This window comes from Oreochromis aureus, linkage group 14 (assembly GCF_013358895.1).
Source record: "Oreochromis aureus strain Israel breed Guangdong linkage group 14, ZZ_aureus, whole genome shotgun sequence".
NCBI classification, from domain to species: Eukaryota; Metazoa; Chordata; class Actinopteri; order Cichliformes; family Cichlidae; genus Oreochromis; species Oreochromis aureus.
In genome coordinates this window covers 16,640,332-16,664,357 of record NC_052955.1, presented here as the reverse complement: position 1 = coordinate 16,664,357, position 24,026 = coordinate 16,640,332, and the positions used below count along the sequence as shown (strand labels likewise).

Below are 24,026 nucleotides of genomic sequence, written 5' to 3'. Positions count from 1 at the left end.
GAACTGTTGCTTAAGACCTCTTGGCTCAAGGATAAATCAGAGAAAAGAAAGAGAGAACAAGAAAACACACCCTTCCAGTGAAAATTAATCACTGGGAGTTTTTCACTGGAGGGGTTCAAATGAGCTCGAAAGAATGCAAAACATAATATTTTACATTTTGTGAGTACAGCTCAACAAAAGCTTATTTTAAACATGTGCAATGAGGTTGTGGTATTTTTGGCAGTGAACTGTATAAAAACATGGAGTGTCATTCTATTTATTTATATATCTTATAATATCTTAATGTAGATAAACTGCTTTAGGCTCAATCTAAGTTAAGCCCATGTGAACTGCAGCCTCGGTCTCCTGTTTTTAACTAAGTGGTACCTGGTGTGGTCTTCTGCTGCCATAGACCATCTGCTTCGAGGTTTGATGTGTGTCATAGATGCTCTTCTGCTGAAGAGTAAGTGTCTACATCCATCTGAAAAACACGGTGGAGGCTCTGTCATGGCCACTATCTGGAAAATGACTGATTGGCAGCAGCTGAATATATTCACACTGCCAGTTTAATGAAAGCATACCTGGATTTAAACAACACACACACACACACACACAGGGACACTATCAGTCATGGGTTGGCCTCCCCACAGCCTGAACCTCAGCATTACTGAATCCAAAGACGAGCTTTCAGTGTCCTTCCAGAAGCCTGGAGAACTATTCCTGAAGACTTCTTAAAGAAATTAAAAGAAAACTGCCTCAGACAGTTTGGACTGTGTACAAGAATGAAGGTCATCATAGCAAATATTGATCGTCAAGCTTGTTAGAATTATACAAATTTAATTTTTGCCTGATATGCTGTATTTCCACATTTCAATAAATCGCTGGACCTATTTCCCATTTCCCTGGTAAAATATAAAGACACGAGGGGTGACTCATGACTTTTTGCACAGTGCCGTAAGAGAAACAGCTCATAGCAGACTACCGCATCAGTACTACAATAATAAAGTGTAAAATGTGTATTATTTCAATTAGCTTGATATAACTGTAACTACAGGGGTCCAACAAACAATGGCGACGCATCATACTGACGTCTTCGGAAGATTATTTTTCTCTCTCTCTCTCTTATTTTCTTCAGACACTGTGAAAACTAAAGAAAACATAAAGTTTGCAACGTAAATATCTCTGAACCTATCAAAGTCTCTCATGTTAGTGTCAATAAACAGTCTTGAGCTAGTGGAACAGGAAAAATGCAATATAACGGATATTACTGAAAATATCTTCTTATCGCCAATATAACACATGTATACAACATTATATATACAATATACTGTACATGAAAACCGTTACCATGTGCGCTTCTTAGACCACATGCAGAATAACATTACTGTTGTGGCTGTAGCTCTGTATCCATGCTAGTTCTGACCCACAATGCATGGATGTGCTGTCAGCTAAACTCTGGTCATGTGACCATCACAAACTCTACCTCAAACAAACTTTACAGCACTTTACACTTTTAGCAAACCCTTCTTTTGTAATCACATATTTTAGACACGTTTTTAATCAATGCTAGCTACCCTTTTATTTGTTTTATCCAATCCATTTTTAACCCTTTCCAACAAATATATGAACTAAATGAAACATGAATCTATCATAAAAAATACAAAACAAACACCTTTATTTTACAATAACAATAACAAATAAACAGAACAACTGTGTTTGCTAATTCTAGAAAATATCAAGTTTCCACATTAAACAGATGAAGAAAAATGGTGTTGTTGGGGAGGACTGTGCAACGCATCAGTCCAAAACATCCCACAGGGGGGTCAGATAACAGGTGACTGTGGGGGAAATAAAACACGAGTCACATGGTTTTCATTCTCATCAAACTATTCAGTGACTCCTTGTGGTCTCTTGATGAAGGAAGAGATCCCTGCTATCAGGATAGAAATGTTTCCTGTGACAAAAATGGTCACTTCCCATTTATTTGTAATTATTCTTCCCGTGATGTGACCATGTCAAAATAATGCCTTCACAGCATAAAAGACAATTTGCCACATGATGTGGTTCACCATGAAACTAATTTTAGCCTAGGGTAGAGAACTGTTTGGAAAGAAGGATGTTCCCATGTGGCACACCCCAAGGGGGGAAGAAGCATTTTCACTTCTCCTTTTAGTAGAAATGAATAAATACTCGATCAGTTTCTGTTTCTTGAAGAGTCTCCGACATGGACAAGCTCATCTCTCTCTTTGGTGAGTTTTCTTCAGCTCATTTAATGAAAATGTACTTTTAAATACTGAACTGATGTAACTGTCATTTAAACTTGATTATTTTCTCTTTCAGTTTTTTCAGCACTCTCACAGATTGTAGTGTCTCATGGTATGAGCCAAATATTCTTTACAAATATACTTTAAATTTGAACAGATATTATTTTAGAAGTGATCTCAGGATTTACACTCATTACCAAAATAGACGCTTTAACTGTATTCTTCTTTGTTTCTGCAGTTCACACTGAGACGTCTTTCAGAGCCAACATTGAGTTGGTGTCAGAACATTCGAGGATTTTCTCGGGGGAGAGAGCCCGCCTGAGATGCAGTATTCCTGATGTGCACAGGTCTAACTGGACTTACCTGTGGTTCAGGGGGTCTGAGGAGCTCTCACAGACTGGGGAAGAATTAAATCTGTGGAATACCAAAGTTCAAGAAAGCGGGAAATACTACTGCCAAGGAACAAGAAATACAAAGGTGGGAAAGATTCGCACCCAGCAAAGTGTCCCTGTGGAGCTCAAGGTGGACGGTAAGATCTGTTTGTCTGCATGAAAGAAATATAATTGCTTTGCAAGTTAGGCTTCTTTCTTCCTGTTTAATCCTAACACTGGAGCATCTATAAGCTTCTTTTCAACTTTAGGTTTTCTGTGCAGCTTACCTGAAACATGCCGTGAGTGATGGTAGCATTTCTTAATACAGCCTGCAACTTATACTGTGATTTTCTAGGGTTTAACATTATTCTTCTATAATTCTACTGAAAATGTCAATTTGGTACAACAAGGACTTGTTCTGTTTGGGGGTTTTTTTGTACTTATGTGGGATCTTTGAGGTACAAATTTTCTTTCCCCACCTTATGTTATAACTAGACAGTATATCAGGGGTACAGGCTGTATTATAGAGTACCTTAACCTCCCCTTCTTGCATTGTAGCATTATGCACTATTGTTAGATGTTATTACATCAATATTATGTACTAATGTAAGATTGGGAGCTATTCAGAGGTAACTCTGTGGTGTTTCCGTAGGTGGCTGGGCGATTCTGCAAGTCCCACGACATCCTCAACTTGTTGGGAGCACATTGGAGGTGACATGTCGTGTCAGACGGAATCCCCGACTTGAAGAGATTATTTTGTACAAAGACGGCGTTGAAGTAATGAGGCAAAATGGTCACAAGCCAGATTTCTATCTGACCAACTTGAGCCTTGAGGACCTAGGGTATATTCTTGCAGGGCTTCCTGGGATGTGAGGAGACAAACACTCTCGGTCACTTCTGCTGGCACTCATGTACAAATCTTAGGTGAGATTACACCGAATTCTGTGTTCTTATCTTAGCTGTGGTGTAGTTAAAGAAATGGCAACATGCTAATCAAGATAATATGCCTAGAAGTGCTTCCATCTTTACACCTAGTGCTAAACTTGGTGTCTATTGACCTTCTCCTTTAATGCTGAGCAAGAAAGCCCATATATGTTAAGTTATTCCTGTTAGTACAATTAAACATAAATATTCTTAGCCTCATGACCTACCACTTGTTTTTTAATTAAATTAAACCAATGTCTTCTGTCACAGAGGTTCTGTCACAGCCAATTTTGGAGATCATCCCCAACTATGATACTCAGCTGAAGAGGATGAAGCTCACTTGCCATGTGCAATACAACGCCCCTGCTCCTGCCCCTCCGATAGACTTCTATTTCTACAAAAATAACAGGCGACTGGGACCTGCAACCTCTGACAACTATAATCTAGTGAAACAGACTCCAGGGCTGTACAGCTGCAAGGCCAGGGTGCCTCAGTTGGACCTCTCGAAGTCCAGTGAACCCAAAAACTTTGGAATAAGAGGTATTTTAAATTTAATTTACCCCAGCATTTGTTCTACACTGATAAGCCCCAAACTTCCTAATGAACTGCTAAAAATGTGATACTTTGTGTGTAACAGTATTTCGCCTTGTTCCAGCCACAGGCAACTTCCCACCTGCTGCTTCACTACCAAGATTCCCTAACCTCTCCTCTCACCAGCCCATCCAGTTCACTCCAGTAAAGAGCACACCATCACAAGGGCCTCCACTGAAGACTTCACAACCAGTCCCAACCACTTTGCTGACTACAGACCAGGTTTTTAACTCAGCTACAACCCAAAATCAGGCAAATCCATTTGAGGAACCCGGTGACATGTCTGGGGACTCTGCAGATTCTCTGTGATAACTTAGCATACATTACAAACAATCTCTCTACTAATCACGCTGGGTCATTGTCACACTTCTGTATTAAACTGTGCAATTTTTCATCTTTTGTATTTGTACTTTGTACAACTAGAAATGTCATATATGTGGTCCTGCTCCTGAAATTCAGATGAATTATCTCCAGTTAACAAACATCAAATGCTGTACCAGAATTGTTGGAAATATCTAACACATACATGTTAAAGTCAAATAAAGCAAAATTCACAAAATGTTATGTACTGCTGGATTTTATTTTCTGTGAACACAATTTCTTTTTACACCGCTCCATATTTGAGCAACACTTCTTATATATTACAATCACTGGTTTAATAAGACACAGGGGTGCAGTCATTTTTTGCCACAACACATTTGTCCTTTCTATTCCTCACATTATGCATACATGTTCACACAGCTTAGGTCATTATAGGTGAAAACAACTAAAAAGGAAGCAGCGGTTAAATCGTGAGAAAAAAGTGGGACCCAAAACGAAAGAGCTTTTTCGTTTCATGCAAATGAGGCAAGGGTGACACTGGGTCAGGGCATTGACTTGAAGGTTAACTGAAGGAATCAGTAGAGGAACACGGTAATCTTGCTGACAAATAGATAAAAAGCACTGATCACATTTTTGTGCTTTATCTTTTGCTTTGGTAGCTGAATAATAAACTTCTGCACAATCTCTCACTTACTGCTGCTACTTTTAATTAGGATGCTTTAACATAAGGAGGCATTGCATGTGTACAAAAATGTTGGGTAAATATATACATTTTTTATGCTAAATATTGAACTTTTACACTTTTATCATTTAAAAAAACTTTTTTTCTTCTGTCTGGATAACTGGAGATTAGTTTATGATCTTTTACTACTTGTGAAAGCCATCTTCCAATAATTAACTCAGTGGTATTTATTAGGATGCTTTACTCACTGTGTGTGTTTTTTAAAAAATTGGACTGTATTTAACCATTATGTTTAACTAGGGTGGTGTCGATCAAAACTTTGGAGCGCTACTCTGCAGCAGCATTGGTGTGTGGCGAGTACTATCCCTTCTTAAGAAGAGGCTAGGCAATAATAGAAGACGTGCAGACCAGCATGTACACTAGCACCACCAGTATTCAGACTTTGTGATAGTAAGCACAAAGTGTGTATCACGGCTTGTCTGAGTAAAGCAGAAATCCAGAGAAGATGCTGTCGTCCTCACTGCTGGCATACGCTCCATTCCAGTCTCTGAGCGTCTCCATCCACACCTGATCGCCTGCAGCCAACCGCAGCACCACCAGAGTGGAGGCCTGGTCGATGTCTTGACCGTAGAGAGAGTCCCGTGTCCTCACTCTCCGTGACCCGTTCACCACCAGCGTGGCTCGCAGCGGCTGATTGCGCACGGTGATGTGGAAGGAGAAGACATAAACTCCAGGGTAGACGCATGTAAAGCTGTTGGAAGTTATGTTGAAGTGGTTCTCTTCATTGTAGAAGACTTTGTCGAAGCGGATCGGGAAGCCTGACGGAGGGAAAGACTTTCTCGGAGAGATACCTACGCTGAAGGCAGAGCGTTTCTGGGGAACCCCTGATCCAGAACCCTTAGCACCTTTGAATCCACGAAAACCCCGCTCACCTCTCATCCCGGGGTAACCTCTTTCCCCTCTCGGTCCTGGCATCCCTCTTATACCTTGTGGTCCTTCTAGCCCCCTCACCCCTGGTTCTCCTTGTGGTCCAGGAGCTCCCGGATCCCCTCGGACACCTATAGGGCCTGGGGAGCCATGCTTGCCATTCTGTCCTGGAATTCCCATCGCTCCTGGGATTCCAGGAGCTCCAGGTTCACCTGGTTCACCTTTTTGTCCTTTCTCTCCATATGAGGCACACTCTCCTCTATCCCCCTTATCTCCTTTTGGTCCTTGTACTGTAGCCACTCCTGGAGGCCCAGCTGGCCCCTCTTTTCCAGGTTCTCCTTTCTCACCAGCAGTCCCATTCTTGCCAGGTTCTCCTTTCTGCCCTTTTTCTCCTTTGAGACCTTGCAGTCCTACTTCACCCTTTTCCCCTTTGTAGCCAACATCACCTGTAAGGTAAGGAAAACTGTGTAAAAATAAATGAAGTCAGGTAACAATGAAAAATATAGCCATGAGATTTGCATACCTTTTGGTCCTGGTTTTCCTGGAATTCCTAGTGGCCCACTTGGCCCACTGTTTCCTCTGTCACCTTTATCCCCTAGAAAATTTGCAAAATACAAGTATATTAATTATATTTCAAATATAAATTTATTTTAAAAGAAATTCTCTTAGATGAGGAAAAACAATATATAGATAAATCAGCCGCTTCATTAGGTATGCCTGCATGCCTGTTAACACAGATATGTAATCAGCCAATCATGTGACAGCATCCTAATGCATTTAGGCATGTAGATGTGCTCAAGATGAGCTGCTGAAGTTCAAGCTGAGCATCAGAACGGGGAAAAAAGTGATTTAAGTGACTTTTAACATGGTTGTTATTGCCAGACAAGCTGGTCAGAGTACCTGCAGATCTGTTGGGATTTCCCCACAAAATCTCTAAAATTTACAGAGAATGATCGAACAAAGAGAAAATATCCAGTGAGCGGAAGTTTTCTGTGTGAAAAAATCTTGTCAGTGGTCAGAGGATAATGACCAAGCTGAGTTGATGGAAGGCAACAGTAACTCACAGTAACAGTAACTAAATAATCACTCCTTCTGAGCGCCATTTATAGTTACTTCATGTTCTTATTTGAGGTAACTTGTTTCATGCATATTCTAAAATTTGATGTTTGAAAATAATGCATATTGTCATTATTTCAGTTTATTTTGAAAAATGTCAACAGGATCTTGTGCTTTATTGTGAAAGGTTTATGTGGAAAATAAACAAGCGGACGGCTGAGCCACACGATGGTTTTACTCGTCGTTTCTAACCAACCGACGCGTAAAAACCGTCGCTTGTCCGTCCGCAGTGTGGTTATTTTAAATATAAAAGAAAGAGAACTCTAACAAATTAATATAGCCACTACGCTCCTTACAAAAAAGGTATGCACAAAGCATCTCTGAACACATCAAACCTTTAAGCAGGAGATTACACAAGTGCCACTACTGGCAGCTAAAAACAGGAAACTGTGGCTACAGTTTGAATAGGATTTCCAAAATTGGACAACAGAAAGTTAGAAAAATGTTGCCTGGTCTGATGAGTCACAAGTTTCGAAATGAGACGTTTCAGATGATCAGAAATTGGCACAAACATCATAAAAATTAAAAGCACGACTCTGTCCTGCCTTGTATCAACGGTTCAGGTTGGTGTGATGGTGTGGGGGATAGTTTCTTGGCATACTGAAGTCTCCTTAGTACCAAATGAAGAACGTTTAAAGACCTAAACCTACCTGAGTATTGTTGCTGACCACGTGATCACGTGACCAAATGACGCCACAAAACTCAAATCATCCCAAACTGGTTTCTAGAACCTGACATTAAGCACTGTTCAAGAAATCTGCAGCAACTGTGTGTCTGTCTGTGGCTGTCTTGTCAACATGAACCAAAATCTCTGAGGAATGTTTCCAGCACCTTGTTGAATCTATGACATGAAGAATAAAGACAGTTCTGAAGGCAAAAGGAGATCCAACCCAGACTTGGTTGTTACGAGTGGTTATTGGGGTTACTCTCGCGCATGTGACACTAATAATCACACCATGCTTAAAGTCACTTAATCCTTTTGTTCCCATTCTGATGCTCAGTTTGAACTTCAGCAGGTTGTCTTGACTATGTCTACATACCTAAATAATAAAGTGGCCAGTGAGTAAATAGCATAATACAATATATCATTTTAATAAGTAATTTTAAAGTGTGTACCTTTTTCTCCCTTTAAGCCCATAGGACCACTGACACCAGGTGGCCCAGGTAAACCAGCTGCTCCTGTAAGGCCTTTTTCTCCAGGTGGCCCTGAGTAAAATAAGTGTGAGTGGAAAATCTGAAGCCAAACATACAAACAAACCAAACAATAATTAATAACATTAAAACATACACGTGAGTCTATACCTGTCAGGCCTCTTTCTCCTTTCAGGCCCCTGGGTCCTCTCTCCGGCGGGCAGCATTCACAAAAGTTAAAGTAACACTCGTTGTAATCCAGGGTGTAGTTCTCAGGACCAACACCGGGTGGCCCGGTGCTGTCAGGGTAGTGCTGTGGAAAGACATGACTTGGGTTGGTGGTCCTCACTGGGTTGGGCGGGGGGTGGGGCTTCACAGGATTTGCAGTTGGGACTATCTTAAGAGTCTTGGGCACGCTGGTGGTTACAGGGCTGTGGACCGTGATCTGAGGTACGGGTTTCTTGGTGTACTGGTACTTTGGCTTCGGAGTAGTCTTAGCTTCAGTGTAGTACACCACAATAACAGCAACCGCAACTACAGCCACAAGAGTCGACTGGCAGGAAATAATCCTCATGGTTGTCGGGGATCTGAGAGTGCATCGAGACGTTATTCTGATATTTGTCAGACTTTGTTTAATCTTCCATATATTTCACTTTAAACAAATTAGAAGTTAAAAAAAGCACATGCAGACTAGCACTTCACTCACAAATGTAGAACAGATTGTACCTCTGCTTTTATATTTCTATTATTTCCATGCATCTATTCCTTGTTTATGTTTTTCCTCTTTCCTTTTCTGTATTTTAACTTTTCCTAAAATGTCAGTCACAGGTTAGCTCTACTTTTTATTTAGTTTTTGCTGCAGTCTGATATTCAGTCAACACTGGTTTCTGTTAGTTTGTCAGTTATTTCAGGCTTGTTCGACCAAAGTTGGCATCACACTACCAATTTCATAAATCTACACACAAGCAAAAATATCAAATAAACTTGTGCTCTCACTAGTTTAAACTAGGTTATTTAAAAGCTTCTGAGTATATTTGTTCAATCAAGTTAAAAGCACTTACCCAGTTATGCATAAGTGTTATGGTCATTTATCCTCTCTAGCAGTGTCTTGGAGGCAGCACCAGGAGCTTCAGGTCCCTCTGATATCTCTGCCAGGCTTGGGTAAAGGGCCATCCCCTCCAATGAGGGGGTTTTGCTGGAAGCATAGGGGGAGGTCTGAAATCTCACTATGGCGGGCTGGAGCCAACCCAAGGAGAACCACTGTGCTGTGGCCTATTCTCTGTACCCCTGTTGTGTAGAAAGGTGCTTTTGTGACACGGGATACATCATCCGCCAGGAGCACTCTCTCGCTGCTAGCTAGCAAGGAGCAAAGGCCGTGGGGCAGTAGTTCACCTGATATGGGAGGCATTCCTCCAAACAGCCCACCTACTACCCAGGCTCTTAATGGTACAAAGCCAAGCAAGGAGGAATCTCTGACACTGGCTTTTAAAGCGGCCACTTTTGGAGACTGCACTGCATGTATGCATGTGTGACACTCTGTATGCACAAAGCTGCAAGTATATTTGCATGCACGATCTTGTACTTTGACCTGTGACAAAAAAATCTGCAACAATTAATTAAACTGGCTTAACACTAGATCTGAAAACTGGCACGTAGCACAGAGAGCTCAGTATTTACAATCTAACCGTACTTGGTGAACATCCAGGGAAAAGCTTTAGCTTTTAACGAGCACTCATAATCACTCAGCAGCAGCTAAACCTGAGCTGTTTGTCAAAAGAACCAGCTTATCTCCTTAAATCGATGCACTTGCAATGCTTGCCCGATCACTGGGACTGACTTTTTTAGCACATGAGCCCTCAGGTCAGCTGACGGAGACATTTGTTAACTATGATTCAAACTGTGCGGCTGGACAATGATTCATTCTTGTGGTGTAACAAGAGAGCATCGGGTTTTTGTAGAAAAGTGATTTTCTGGTAGCTGTGCAGTCGAAACTCTCGACTTGCCATTGACAATGAATGTTTGAGAAGTGGACATGCCTCAGTTGCTGAAGACCTCACGTCCTCAGAGAGATCCATGACCGGCTGTGAGTGAGCAGGAAAGACGGGAAATGAAATTTGGGAAATGGAGAGCGCTGATGGCAGGATTGAGGGATGAAGAGCACGCTATTAAAAATTAGACGATCGGGTGTATTTAAAGCATATAATCTTATTACGTAAACCTTTCTCCATGTCTTGACCTACATTTACATGCTCTTCATCTCCATCTTTCCCAGCAGCTCAGGTAATGGCCCAACCGGCCCCTCTATAAAAGGCCAGTAGATGGAGTGTAAGATACGCAGTTGATTCCTGCGAGAGAGAGGGGTTCCTCTGGGGTTCTCCTTACCTGACCTCAACAACATCGTCTCTCAGCTCTATTCAGACCACACACAACAGCGGCGGTCATTTTACAGCGCCCAGCTGGTCACAGAGGACCCAGACGCTGCTCACCTGCTGGTTCTTTTAACAGCCTCCATCTTCCGTCCATGCCCTTAGCTGCCATCCACATACACTATAGAGAAAGGGATCACGAAGAGTTAACTTACTCACTCAGCCGGTGCAGCAGAGCAGAGAGAGCACCAAAGATGACCTGAATGGACGGAGGTGTATTGCCTTACATTAACTCTATTCATGTAAAAGAGGTGGCCAAGCTGCGGTGAATATGTGAAATAAGTTTGGAGCGACCTGTTTAGCAATCAGCCACCCAGCCCCGGCATGCTCACGGGTACAATCACTGCCATAAATTTTATTTTTTTTGTTCTTATCGAAGGAAATCTAGACCCTGCAGAATTAGCAGCTAATGACCTTGGCAGGAGGTATACTGGCAGTGAAGACACAGCTCATATGGCCAGAGCACAATTAAACACTTTCTCCTGCCACACTTTCCCTGACAAGCCCCTCTAATGTTAGGTTTCTAATGCATTAGACGGTGGTTGTGGAAACACGATAGCCTTCATCACAGCAGGTTGTGGTGAAAGCTACATTTATTTCAATCTGCTGGTTTTTACAGATGTTTCATGTGTTTTGATGAACACTGATGTTTTATTTATGCAAGAGATGGGAGGTGATAAAAAATGACATAATTTGGGGTTGGTAGTGAATTAGTGTTTAGAGTTGTATAAGGTCGTTTTTCAGATATTTTCTATTTAAAATGAGTTTGTGGGATTCATTCAAAGAGTTGCAACCTAAAGCAGCTTAAAGCAGCAGTTCCACATTTTGAGAAATGTGTGTCCTTTTTGGAAAAAAATAAAATATTATTAGTACTTTTAAAATGTCCGTTGTACACCCACCAGACACTTTATCAGTTACAGCTTTGAAGCACCAGGTTGGACTTTTTTGTGTTTTCTTAAATGTCTTAATTTGTGACTCAGATTCATCAAGATCCCTGAAACATTCCTCTGAGACTTTGCTCCATTTTGGCACAACAGCATCGCACAGTTGCTGCACATCCATGATACGAATCTCCTGTCCCAACACATCTCAAGGGTGCTCTATTGGATCAAGATCTGGTGACTGCAGAGGCCATGACATGGTGGAAACAGCTGTCCACGTGTACACTGTCTTCATAAAGGGATGCTCAGTTGGAACTTTGGGTCCCAAAGTGTGCCAAGACAATACCCCCCACACCATCACACCAGCAGCAGCTAAAAACGTTAATACAGGACTGAATGGATCCGTTCTTCCATGTTGTTGTTTTCTGACCCAAAATTGAGATTCAGAGCAAACAACCCTTTGCTAATCTTCTGTCTTCCAATTTTGGAGAGCTTGTGTGAACTGGAGCCTCAGTTTCCTGTTATTTGCTGACAGAAGCAGCACCTGGTGTGGTCTTCTGCTGCTGCTTTAAGATGTGAGATGTTGTCATTCAGAGAGGCTCTTCTGCATACCTTTGCTGTAATTAGTGGTTATTTTAGCTACTGTTGCTTTCCTATCAGCTTAAAGTAAGCTGGCTCTCCTCCTCTGACCTGTGAAATCAATGAGGCATTTCCACACAATATTTTCTCTGCTGCCATGTGATTGGCTGATTAGATATTTTAGCCAACAAGCAGTTGAACAGGCGTACCTAAGCTACAGCTGAGTGCACAGAAAAACAATAAACATGAATGGGAACAAGTCCAACAGCTTCACAGAGATGGGAAGACCGGATGAAGGGACTTCAGTTCTGCATTCAGCTGCCCATAAAACCTTTGGAGTATTACTAGATGTTCAGACCATTTTCAGTCTTTATGTTGTGAATTTTATATGTAACTATAAGTTAATCTTTTCTTTCTTTCTTTCTTTAATTGTTTCCAGAGTCTTGGCAATCAGAAGACAACAAAATGATTCTGACACTGAAAAACTCTTTACATGTTTTCTGAAAATAGTACTTTTTGCTTGTCTCATCAATCTCTTTGTCAACCAGCAACCAGCAGAGGTTCGTCTGACACAGAACTTTTAACCAGAGAGGGCAGTAAAGCACTGTGTAAAGTATTATGCGCCTTCTTCATTCATGCAGTAAACATAATGTGCGGTCAACTGACTCTTGGCCAGCTGGCTCAGGTAAGCTGTTGACTAGACAAAGCAGGGAAAGGTTGTTGGATGTGTGCATTTATGGAAATCTTGAAAGCGTGTGCTCCTCAATCTCCCCTTTTTGAATCCTCAGAACCACCACCATCACAAAATCGTTGTTTCTACACTCGCTGCCTTAATATGTCCCTACTTCAGAAGACACCCTTAAAAAGTGAGGTAAAATAAGAAGCAGTCTTGGCTTCACTTCCACGGCACTCAGCTTAAGTCCTAACTTGCAAACTTTCCTCAGATTTGTTTTAGCTATACTAACAGACTCCACGACCCTGCAGAGAGCACGCAGGTGTGGGATTAACCAAGAAAAAACAAACTGCAAACTTCTGTCTCACTCCTTCGCTTCTGGGTCTCAGATTCTTGGTTCCCTGTCAAATATTCCTCCACGGTGGCTTGCACACCTTGATGAATTTCCATGTTTCCATGAACTACGAGCAACCTACTCTGAAATTCGCCATTAGGACCAGATACTGAATATTAATCACATGTACTCGACTGCTTTGTGTGCTAGACTCAGACTCAGAGCTTTGTGATGATTTTACTGCACAGACAGTTTAATTTTTCACCATCTATAATACATTAAGGAGACAGTTGTGTTCTATATGACCACTTGGTGGCAGTCCTTTTCCTTTTGTCTTTACGGGACATAAAGTGCACCTTATCAAACACAAACACACATGCATGTCATAAATCCAAAATAAATATTTTAGGTGAGATTATACCCAAGCGATTAGGATATTAGGAGCACACACTACTGTTTTCTCCCGGGTTTTTTTACTGTTACTGTTCTACAAACTTAGAACAACATAATAGTAGTTGTAGTGTAAGCCCTTTGACCATTTGGAAGTTTGGCCAAAGTTTAACGCCTTGCTGGACTGTTTTTTCTTCTTCTTTCGTTTCTTTACTATCAGGCCAGCAGCCACTCCTAGGTTCATATCAACTGATTAATAGCCCACATGCAGGGCTGGGAGCTGTGCCATGGGGTGAAAAGCACATGCAATAATTGTCCAGGGTCTTTAAATGACAGCACTAAGCTTGTAAAATTGCACCGATAGACCTAGAGGTTTAAAGGGTGTTCGTATAAACAAGATATTAACTTCACCTGTAAGTCAAGTTTAGGTCCTCAAATTATAGCCACGACGTTAAAAGCACCGTCCTGTTTGGCAGGTGCGTCATTCAGCCGGAAGTGGTCTGACCCTAAGAACAGGGTCTGATACCCAGACCATGGCAGCAGATCCGGGTCCAGTGGGTAGCAGGTGGGCCTTCATGGATCGAGCTTGTTCCAGCACATCGTACCAGGTTTTAATGTTGCGAGTGATACGCGATGTTTCTGCTTGTTGTAATCTGGCTCATCTCATTCATGCATGTTGTTTTGTGAATGAATATTTTACCACTAATGTGTTAAAAAAAACAAATTAAATTAAAAATGAGGTCTTTAAAAAAGAAAAGAGAGGAGTGAGAGTGTAGAAGCTGGCAAGGTAAATAACAGTGTTTCAGAATTTTGTTTTTATGGGCAAATTAATTTTTATGAACAAAAAAAAAAACATTATTTTTTTCTGTCCTGGATATTACAGCTGAATGATTAGGCTACAAGAAAACGTCCAGTTACACAGAGCATGTTTACCCAGGACTCCACCTAAAACCCTACAGAACAATAAATGTAGAGACAACACACACAAACCCAGACACACACACCCAACTGAGCAAACAATATTCCCTCAAAACAATCTCAGTGAATGTCACTAAAATACATTATAACCACAGGTTATTGTCTTGTTTCCTCTTTGATAGTAGGCGGCACATGTTGGCACAAGTGACTCCGTTTTATAAAATGTTTTCACAGTAAATCACAAGGCTTAGTCTTCGAGAGTTAACCGGAAAAGAGTTCGATCTGTTGGGCACTCTCAGAGTGATCCCAATTCCTGTCCACCAAGTTTCCTGAATTCAGCTTGGTGGCTTTTGAATTTTGCTGATTGACAAACAAACAAACAAACGGTTACAGACAAGGACGACTGTGAACGCTTTCACATGATTAAAATTAAAGCTACAGAATGAAGCTGATAATAAAGGTGCAATAAATTTAATTGCTAAGGAACAAGCTGTTCCAAAGTTCTTGTTTACCTTTAAGACCTACATTAAAGAATATGTGGTGACAAACTGAAGGAACAATTTGCCATCCTTTAAGGAGAAGTTCTTTTTTTTTGCACAGGAAGACAAACAAATGAAATACAACTGTTTGCATTGTCTATTCAAATAGCTGCACTGGGAAGTAACCCATAGGTTACATATGCTGAGGTATGCAGCTTGTTACTATGTTTCTGTTCCTAATGAATAGAAAGGCATTTTTATTGGAGGAAAAATGTGCATATTCTCTTTCTGACTAACATAAAGTGTAACAGATGTCATTCAAAGGTCATGCAAAGCAGTACATTCTGTGTATTTTGTGTAGCTCATCAATGTCTGTCACAGGCTGTGACCAAAGAGCTGTCTTAGATTATATCCATGGAGACATTTGTTGTGATGGCGCACGCCTAATGGAGGAGGCTGTCTCAATGTGTGCATGTGTGACACGGCTTGAGTGCAAGGTGTTATGAAATATTGGAAGAAATATTAATATTTGAATACTTTCTGGGGTTTCCTTGTTAACTGAAACCTGCTGCTGCTGCTGCTGCTGTTGGTGGTGGCAGCACTGGCATGCATGCATGTGTTATTCTCACTTTTATGCTCATCTCAGTCTTTGCATTCAGCAGTCGCTAGGAGTTCTCATTTTTCACATGGCCTGTGAGTGAATGTCACACTCACAGGCCACGTGCACACACGACGGAAACAATACATCACCTCTCAGAGAGCTTTGACAAAAAAAGCTTGAGTCTACAGAAAGCTTTGTTTACACCCTGTCATTATGGAGATAACCACTAACCTCGTCCTCCATGGGACTCAAATTAACAAGGGTAGTGTAAACAGAGGACACGTCTTCAAAGACCCCGAGGCAGAAGCTAAACTTACCTTACAGGGTGGCATAACAATGCGTAGTGCTTGGCCTTTTTTTTCCATAGGAGAGAAGAGAAAAGAAAGCACAGAAGAGAAAGCACCAAGGGCAAGGGACAAAGGGTAAAAACGGTTTTCAGCATATCCTTTTAGATGAGCTTGGGTTTGTAGGTTAACAGCTGATGGTGTTGCAGCTATTTTGTTCCAACATCCTGGAAAAAAAAAACAACAGAACAAGGTGGAGGTGTTTGGTTATAACACATAAACCTTGGCAGACCCTCGAGGTCTTGCTTAACTGATAACCAAAACAATTGCCAGAACCTACATCTGCTCTCCAGAAGAAATGTGCAGTGATATTTGTATTCAGCCCCATTCATCTCACATTCTTCCACAAATGCTGGGTTAAATTACGCCCCAAATATGGTGACTGTGGCAGGCTTGATGTTACCAGAGCTTTGGAGGAATGGATAGGACATAGTATCTGAAGGATGGCCCGGGGCCATTCATTCCTGCTCCTTTGAGAGAGAACAGGTTTGGTGGCTTTGCCTGTTTGAATTTGTTTTATGTGGTACGGTCTGCTGGGTCCAAAATGTTCTTCCTGTAGGCTTTTGTTTTCCTTGTTTAATTTCAAAGTAACTGCTCTGCTTCACTGACGTGAAACTGTGTGAATAAATACAGTTGTGGCCAGAAGTTCATTCTGACTCATCATAAAAATTGTTGTGGTAATTTTGGGGCCTTTAATGTTTTCTTTGAACTCTTCTTTTTTACAGGGTGGATTGTTGATTGTACAGCGTACATCTTTAAAGACCTTCAAAAACAAGAAATGCGTGTCCAAGTTTGAATATATTTTGTATTTTTTCTACTACACACAGGCTCAAATACATACGGACAAACTCAAACATGATGGTACCCATCATCAAGCTTCCAGTATAACTCTGGTTAGATATTTGACTAGTCTTCTTGGAAGAATAGGTAGAGTTTATTTAAAGTGGTTGGTTTCCAGATACAGCCGCGGCTTATAAGTTTAGTCCACAAATTTTTAGGAGGGTTGAGGATGGTGATTTGGGAAGATCATTCCAGAAGCTCAATGTTAGCCTGCACTTTATAAAACCAGTTATAGATTTATAGAGTACAGCTCACTAGGTATCCTCGCTTATATGAGTCTTATTTCTTTTATTTTTATAAACTTTTCTTCTTAAACTTAATTGCTTTTGAAGATGGATGTTATCTGAGGTTGATATCGTTGTGTGGTCTATTTCTTGTCTTGTCTTTGATTGAATTTGGTAAATGCTTGATGGTATGTTTTTGGACTCTGGCATCTGTCTGAGTTTTTTGAATACTTCCCTTGTTGGTGGAGTTTTTCACTGTTTAGTTGGTTCATGGCCTCTGCTTCACTCCCTGATGAAGGCTTGTCTGCTGAACCACGTTGGAGTTTAACCATTCCATGAGAAAAGGTATTTTGAATTATGAAAAGAGAGTGCTGTGGAGCTCTTTGATGTGTTTGGGCTCATTGTCCTCTTGGAACACCCAACTGCATCCAAGTTTCAACCATCTAGCTGTGGCTCTGAGGTGAAGCTTTGAGGTAGTCCTCCTCCTTCATGTTCCATCACTTTGTGAAATGTATCAGTACCACTGGCAGCAAAACAATCCCAGAGCATGATGCTACCACCACCATGCTTCACAGAGTTCTTTACTCCTCTAAACATACCCAGTCATTGTGGACAAATAGCTCAATAGCTGTAAAGTCGGAACATAGTTTGCTTCAGAAGACTTTTGGCTTTTCCATGTGGGCAGCTGCAAAGTTCTGTACAACATTATGGTGTTTTATTTATTTATAAATAAATAAATAAAAGACAAAATAAATGGTTTTCATTTTGGAGCAGGGGTTTCTTTCTTGGTTGGCACCCTCTCGGTCCACGTCGGTGTAAAACAGTTCACTGTGGACAGAGATGCTGGTTTTCCAGCAGTTTTTAGTGAAGGCTGGCTTGAGCCTCAGTGCTCAGAGCATTTCTGAACAACCTAAAAATTTCCTACCTTCACTAAGGAGAAGTTATTAAGCCTTGACTTTGTCAATTTGAAAGACATTATAGAAGCTTCAATGCCACTTAGTAAAAGATTTATATTTGAGTATATGTATATATTTGAGCCTGCATGTATATTTTTGACTCTGTGTGGATTCTTGTTTTTTAAAGTCACTAAAGATGTGTGCTATACAATCGTTTTATTCTGGAAAAAGAACTGTTCAAAGAATTCATTATGAGCGACATTCATGCTGATAAATATACATAAACTTCTGATCATAATATTCAAATTGCATTTAAAACTATAAACATGTATAAATAACCACGCAGAATGAGAAGAGTTGTCCAAGAATCTTCAGATGCATTTTTATTTTCTGATTACTGGAGCGATGTGTCACCATCATGTATAAATAAAACATTCATTTTGTGCACAGTGAAAAAAAAAAGAAAAGATTTTTCAGAGAATGCATCATTGTCTGAGCCGGAAACGTCTGAGACTTCAGCAAATGTTTATCCAAAGTGAAATGAGATGATACAACAATATAAAAAGCACTTTAAGGTAGAGAAACAGAGCAAATAACAAAAGTATGGCCACGAGAGAACACAGATATAAATAATCACAAAAATTTGGTAATTGACATTGTAACCAGCCAAGCATTTACCAGTGTATATAAATATATAAATCCATATAAATAAAATTAACTCATTGTAACTTATGCTTAAACTATAACCGGCGAGCCCCTCACCCAAAGCACAAATAGCTAAAAATGATCCAAAGCACAATGCTCATCGCAGCTACCAGACACACTAAAACTCACTTTCTATCTATAGATCAACTATAGATAAGGAAGACTGTGGTCAGCCATATCATTGTTTTTCATTTGGGTTAATTTGCCTACAGTATCTTTGCATTCTACATGAAACATCAAACAGTTCTTCTTTGATTTCAGGGGTTTGTGAAGTAGAGTTACGTTATTACCAAAGCCAAGCCTAAAACACAAAGGTGTGTTGTATCAATATTTGCTCATGCTCAGAGCTGAGCACACCTACCAGAAATGCCAACAGTTAATAAACTACAGATAAAGCAGGGCTCGGCACGTATCTCTTCTGTTATTTTGGTTTAATATTACTCACGCTGACTGGGAAAATCTGTTTAACAGAGTCTTAACACGAACGTTTTAAGACTCATTGCATAGGTTGGGCTTTTTATCAGTCCTCTCTCTTAAGATCAGCTAAATGACATCTACGTGAAATGTGTAATGTGCCCTGCCAGTCAGTATTACAGCTCATAAAGGCAACTAAAAACAAACAAACACTCCCCCCCCCCAAAAAAAGTGATAGTGGTTCTGATGCAAAACCACAGATTAACTGCCTACAGTGGGTGTACGAGATAACATGGCATCACAGATACATCAGATAAACAAACATACACACTTACAAAGAAAACGTCACTGATGTTACATTGCAAGTTTAGTTTACCTGTTGCATTAAGTCCCACAGAGCCTGACATATAATGCTTTCTGTGGTCTGAAGGAAGTTTGGGCTGTGTCTAAAATCATCTCGAACTCACGTAGTCGCCTCTCACTGTGTAACACTTGAAACGTGACAGTTTGCTCTGTAGTGAGCTGTAAATTGAGAATGCGAGACATAAATTTTACAGACTGGATTCAGACACTATAAAACGATTACTCCGCTTTTTTGTAAATAGTGACTTTAAAGTCTGGACCTTAAAAGGCAATAAAAGAAAGACAAGTCTAGTAGTATTTCGTAGTGAGATGAGCATGCAAATCTACTGCCCATATATGACCCTATCATGCAAAACACATATGTGGTATGCACTCACACAGGACATATGGTGAAAAACACAACAAAAACCCAAAAACAAACAAAAAATCAATAAGGACAAACAACATATCATAAGACATCTCACAGGACATGTGTGAAAGCACTGTTCTGCTGCCTGTCTAATACCATGGGGTAAGGCTGGAGGGTTTGGGATGTAAAGAAGATAGTAAGGCTCTGATTTCCACATCGTTCCATTAAGATCTTCATGTTTTCAGTCGTGATTCGCGGAGGTGGCTGATTGCCGTGGTTTAGGGCGAACGTGTTGTAAAAAGAGGGCCCAAGGTGCTCTAGGATCTAAGGAGTTGAGTTATAAGAAATGATTTACAGATTCATGCTCATCCACACATTTTCTGTCTCTTTACCTTCATGTTTTGTTTTGTTTCTTTTAGGTCATGAGTGCCATGGTGCTCTCCAGCTGGCCGCCAAAGATGCCTAAGAAAAACTCCAGCGCCAGACGCACGTGGATGGGTACAAAGACGTATGAGGTGTAGACGACCATGGCGATGGCAGAGAAGAGGATGGAGTTGAAGATGGATTTTTCCCACGGCTCCAGGACATAGATGCCGGTGATGAGCAGGTATTGGTAGTACAACCAAGCCAGGTACTCCCTCAAGTTTTTGAAGTTCATCCTGCAGAAGTAGTAGTAGTAGAAAAATATACAAGGCTCAACAGAAAATGTATTAAGTACTCATAAGCTGGAAAACTATTTGCATTGGTGGTGCAACTTTTACAGTTACACAGCTACACATTTTTTATACTTTACATTCATCTACTGCATTTATCTTTGACAATTACGAAATAATAAGAAGGATAAAGTAGTAACACTTGAAAAACATGCTTTTTAAAGCCTGTAAAACCACCTGGATTATTAAAAAAAACCTGTGAAAATTATATATATTCATATAGATATGTGGTTTGTTTATTACAATAATAATATAATAAATATTTAATAATAATAATAATAATAATAATAATAATAATAATAATAATAATAATAATAATAATAATAATAATAATGATGATACAATATAATAATAATAATAATAATAATAATAATAATAATAATAATAATAATGATAATAATAATAATGATAAAGACTCCTTGTAGCACTGTGTTTATTAATAAGGAAGACTGAGGGGAGCTCGGAGCACTCTTTCAGCCCTCAAAACCGACAAAAGGTGCCCAGAGGGAGCAATCAAGCGGAGGCTCAGTCTCCTGTAGGGATCAGTCTTGTGGGTGGAGAAACACCAATAAAATTAATCCACGTGACATTAAACAGTCGTCATTAATATTTTCTCGGTCCGCGTTTTCACACATGGCTCACTCACAAAAAAAACAGAAACAATTCTAAGACGTAATAAAAAACAAAAACAAAACAAAAACACCAACAAAAACCCCAAAGGTATTTTAACCACCACAGAAGAAGAAGCCGCATCACAGACCAACGAGCTGAATTTATGGACAAAAATAACTTTTTAGATTTAAAACCAAGACCGTGATGTTCTCAAAATACGTCTTATCAAATATGATAAATGATATACGCTGAAGTGGTGGCAGGCAGTGACAGATCCTTCTACACAGGTAGGGGGTGGGGCCAGCAGGTGCTTTACAAGTGCAGGTGCACTCTTCTAAATGCCGTGCAATTTATTAGAATATGAAAATCAACGTTTCCTTCTCAGTACAGACCCGCTATCATCAACCGTGTGCAATCAAATAAACTTCCTTGTTATAAAAAGTGGTCTAATAACTGCAGGACTGTTGTCCTGAAGCCTCAACGAGGTAGTTTCCTGTGATAGTTACCTTTCTTTTTTCATTACTGTTAGGATGGTGCCTTGCTTAAAATGCCAAGTTTGACCCAGAAACCTGCAAGAATTTGCGCAAAAGTTATAAATTGTGCCCGAATGACATAAACAAGTGCAACTAGAGTTAGTTATCAACCCACAGCAATGATTACTTAATTTAGATTTTAATACATGTGTATAGACTATATATTAGAAGGCGTGCGCGCTTATTAGCTCTTGAGCCATTACTTCAGCCTGTGCCGTCACTCACCTCGGCAGCAGACGTGAGATTCCTTCGTTATACTGCGATTATGAGACCAGTGGAGTCCCCCTGCTGCCGCTGCTGCTGCTCCGCTGCTTTGTGTAAACCAAAAAGCTGCTTCACCAGTTTACCACCAGCCTATATGTGGTACACACATGACACCACACCCACAACCCGTGCTTAGACTCACGACTCACCTGGCTCGCAGATCACGCAGGTGGAGTGTCCGAGAGCTGCGATGCATAGGCCGATGTTTGTTTACGCAGAGAAAAAGAAAACAGTCCTTGCATAAGAGGCACGGGGGAAGGCGTTGACTGGGCCGGACCTCTGTTCCAGCCATGTGTGGTGTGCTGCTGCTTTGTGCGGCATCTTTAAACTTTGTTCAGTCGGTGTCGCATCGCCTCTGTCCCACCATGCTGCTGCAGCCCGACACTGCGCCGCAGTGCCACCTCTGACGTAGACAGCAGCGAGCAATCAAGCACCACCACCAGCAGCAGCAAGCAAGCAAGCAGCATCAGCAGGAGCAGCAGGAGGAGGATGGAAAATGGAAAAAGCAGAGACCACACTGGTGTACCGCAACCCCGGCATGCTGTAGTTTGCATTTCATTAGAGGAAACAAAAATATTAAAGGGACATGAGATCATACACTGACCGGCAAGAAGCACGTTCAGCTGAATGCAGCTCACAAAGCATCCCCAAACCAGCCTCCTCCTCCTCTTCATCCCCTTCTCCGTGATAAGACTAGATGAAGTAATAACAGGCTACAACACCTTATGCCTCTTTAATTATATTTTGCAACTCACACTGAGTGTTTCTGGGATCGTCTGGGAATGCAGCCTTAAACATTCTCCAAAGTGTTTTGAAAACAAATGTAATCATCAGGAGTCCTCACATCTCCTTCTGGACTTGATCATTTCAGTCTATGGATTCATAGCCTGCATACAGCTGTGGGACAACCAAGGGCGCTCAGACACGCCTGTGGAAGAAACTCTCTCTCACACACACACAGGGCAGGGTGTCTTTCTGTAAGCACACATACAGTTGAGAAATCTTATCTCCTAACTGTGAGCTTTGCTGACCAGCTCACTTCTTATACTGCATTATTGATGTGTAAACACGGGCAGCGCACTGGTGACGCATGGATGCACCGTCAAGCCCGCAGTTAGCGTCAGGAGGATGGATACTGGTCTGAAATGTCAGGCACAGCTCATGAAGGCGCTTCTTCACACCGGACACATGTTTGTAAAGGAGGTGTAAGAGCAGTGAAACCACTGACTGCTGCTGCTGCTGCTGCTGCCTGCGACAAGCACTGGGGAAATCATTATTCAAATCGGACATCCACAGTCTTTAGCCTTTAGGGACTTTGTAGTCTGTAAACAGGGAAACTACAGGTGAATCAGGCCAACACACAAAAGAGAGCGAAAGAGCTGGCGGGATTCGCTTCATTCGTTTTCCCAAGTAGATCTGATTACCGTTAACAACCTGCTCAGGTTTGTGAAAAACAAGAGCTGCCCCCCCTCCCCTCCCCTCCCCGAGTCAAAATGTGAAACTAACACACCCTGTGATACACACATTCCTCTGGTGTTTTATATTACATAAAGCTTGCTATTGGCGGGCTAAACTGTTCCAGCAAACATGGTGGCATGTTTAACCACAGTTCCAGTATGGTTTGCTTTAACCATTCACATAAAAAAAAGAAATCAGTTTTAGTAGATTTAATTAACCTCCCTGTTAAATACATTCCAAGTTTTTATAGTTCTAGTTCATTTATTGCTTCTAAACAACTGATTCACTTTCACATTTAAGGATTTTGTCACCACTTTTATATATTTACATTTGAAATACCACAAGCCTGACATTTATTATAATACATTGCTATATTATCCTGCATATTATCAGAATATCAAGCAACATAATCCAAAAATGTGAAAGTCTTTTTTTACTGGTCCAAAAGCCTCAAATTTGAGTGTTCATGTGAGAAAACTTGTTCTGAGGAGCATTTCTGGTAAAAGAGTCGCCTTTAATGTGTAGTGAAATCCAAAATTAGATTGGATCTTTACATTTTTGCACCTTTTGAGCAAGCTGGAGCTAGGAGCAGGTCATACATGTGCCATTATGGTCCAAAATGGTTTCCCCATCACTTCAGATCTGAAAAGAACATCATTTTTCTCTGGAGCAGTTCAGGTTGAGCACCATTTGTGAGGAACTGTGAGGAACACGGTGGCACGAT

At 40.8% G+C, this 24,026-nt stretch overlaps 2 protein-coding genes and 1 pseudogene across 7 annotated transcripts; 1 reads left to right on the top strand and 2 right to left on the bottom strand.

The window, feature by feature from the left end:
* The first annotated feature begins 2,163 nt into the window (after nt 1–2,163).
* On the top strand, nt 2,164–4,688 carry LOC116323607 (annotated as a pseudogene).
* Nucleotides 4,689–4,703: 15 nt separating this feature from the next.
* otol1b (otolin 1b) lies at nt 4,704–9,457 on the bottom strand. The gene is made up of 5 exons (XM_031743949.2): nt 9,368–9,457; nt 8,478–8,893; nt 8,292–8,381; nt 6,583–6,654; nt 4,704–6,505 (listed from the first exon to the last, which is right to left on the bottom strand). Exons 2-5 carry the CDS (start codon nt 8,878–8,880, stop codon nt 5,601–5,603), a joined length of 1,470 nt encoding a protein of 489 aa, XP_031599809.2. The 5' UTR covers nt 8,881–8,893; nt 9,368–9,457; the 3' UTR covers nt 4,704–5,600.
* Nucleotides 9,458–18,248: 8,791 nt separating this feature from the next.
* Nucleotides 18,249–22,479, bottom strand: sptssb (serine palmitoyltransferase, small subunit B). 6 transcript variants are annotated; one of them, XM_039622226.1, is made up of 3 exons: nt 21,994–22,479; nt 20,115–20,381; nt 18,249–19,532 (listed from the first exon to the last, which is right to left on the bottom strand). In XM_039622226.1, the coding sequence occupies exons 1-2, from the start codon at nt 22,134–22,136 to the stop codon at nt 20,138–20,140; spliced, it is 387 nt and encodes a 128-aa protein (XP_039478160.1). In that variant the 5' UTR covers nt 22,137–22,479; the 3' UTR covers nt 18,249–19,532; nt 20,115–20,137. The 6 variants fall into 6 exon arrangements, with proteins under 6 accessions (XP_039478160.1, XP_039478159.1, XP_039478163.1 ...); XM_039622225.1 differs by having other exon boundaries at nt 18,249–20,046; nt 21,994–22,470; XM_039622229.1 differs by adding an exon at nt 21,806–21,888 and having other exon boundaries at nt 18,249–20,381; nt 21,994–22,454.
* Between the last annotated feature and the right edge of the window lie 1,547 nt (nt 22,480–24,026).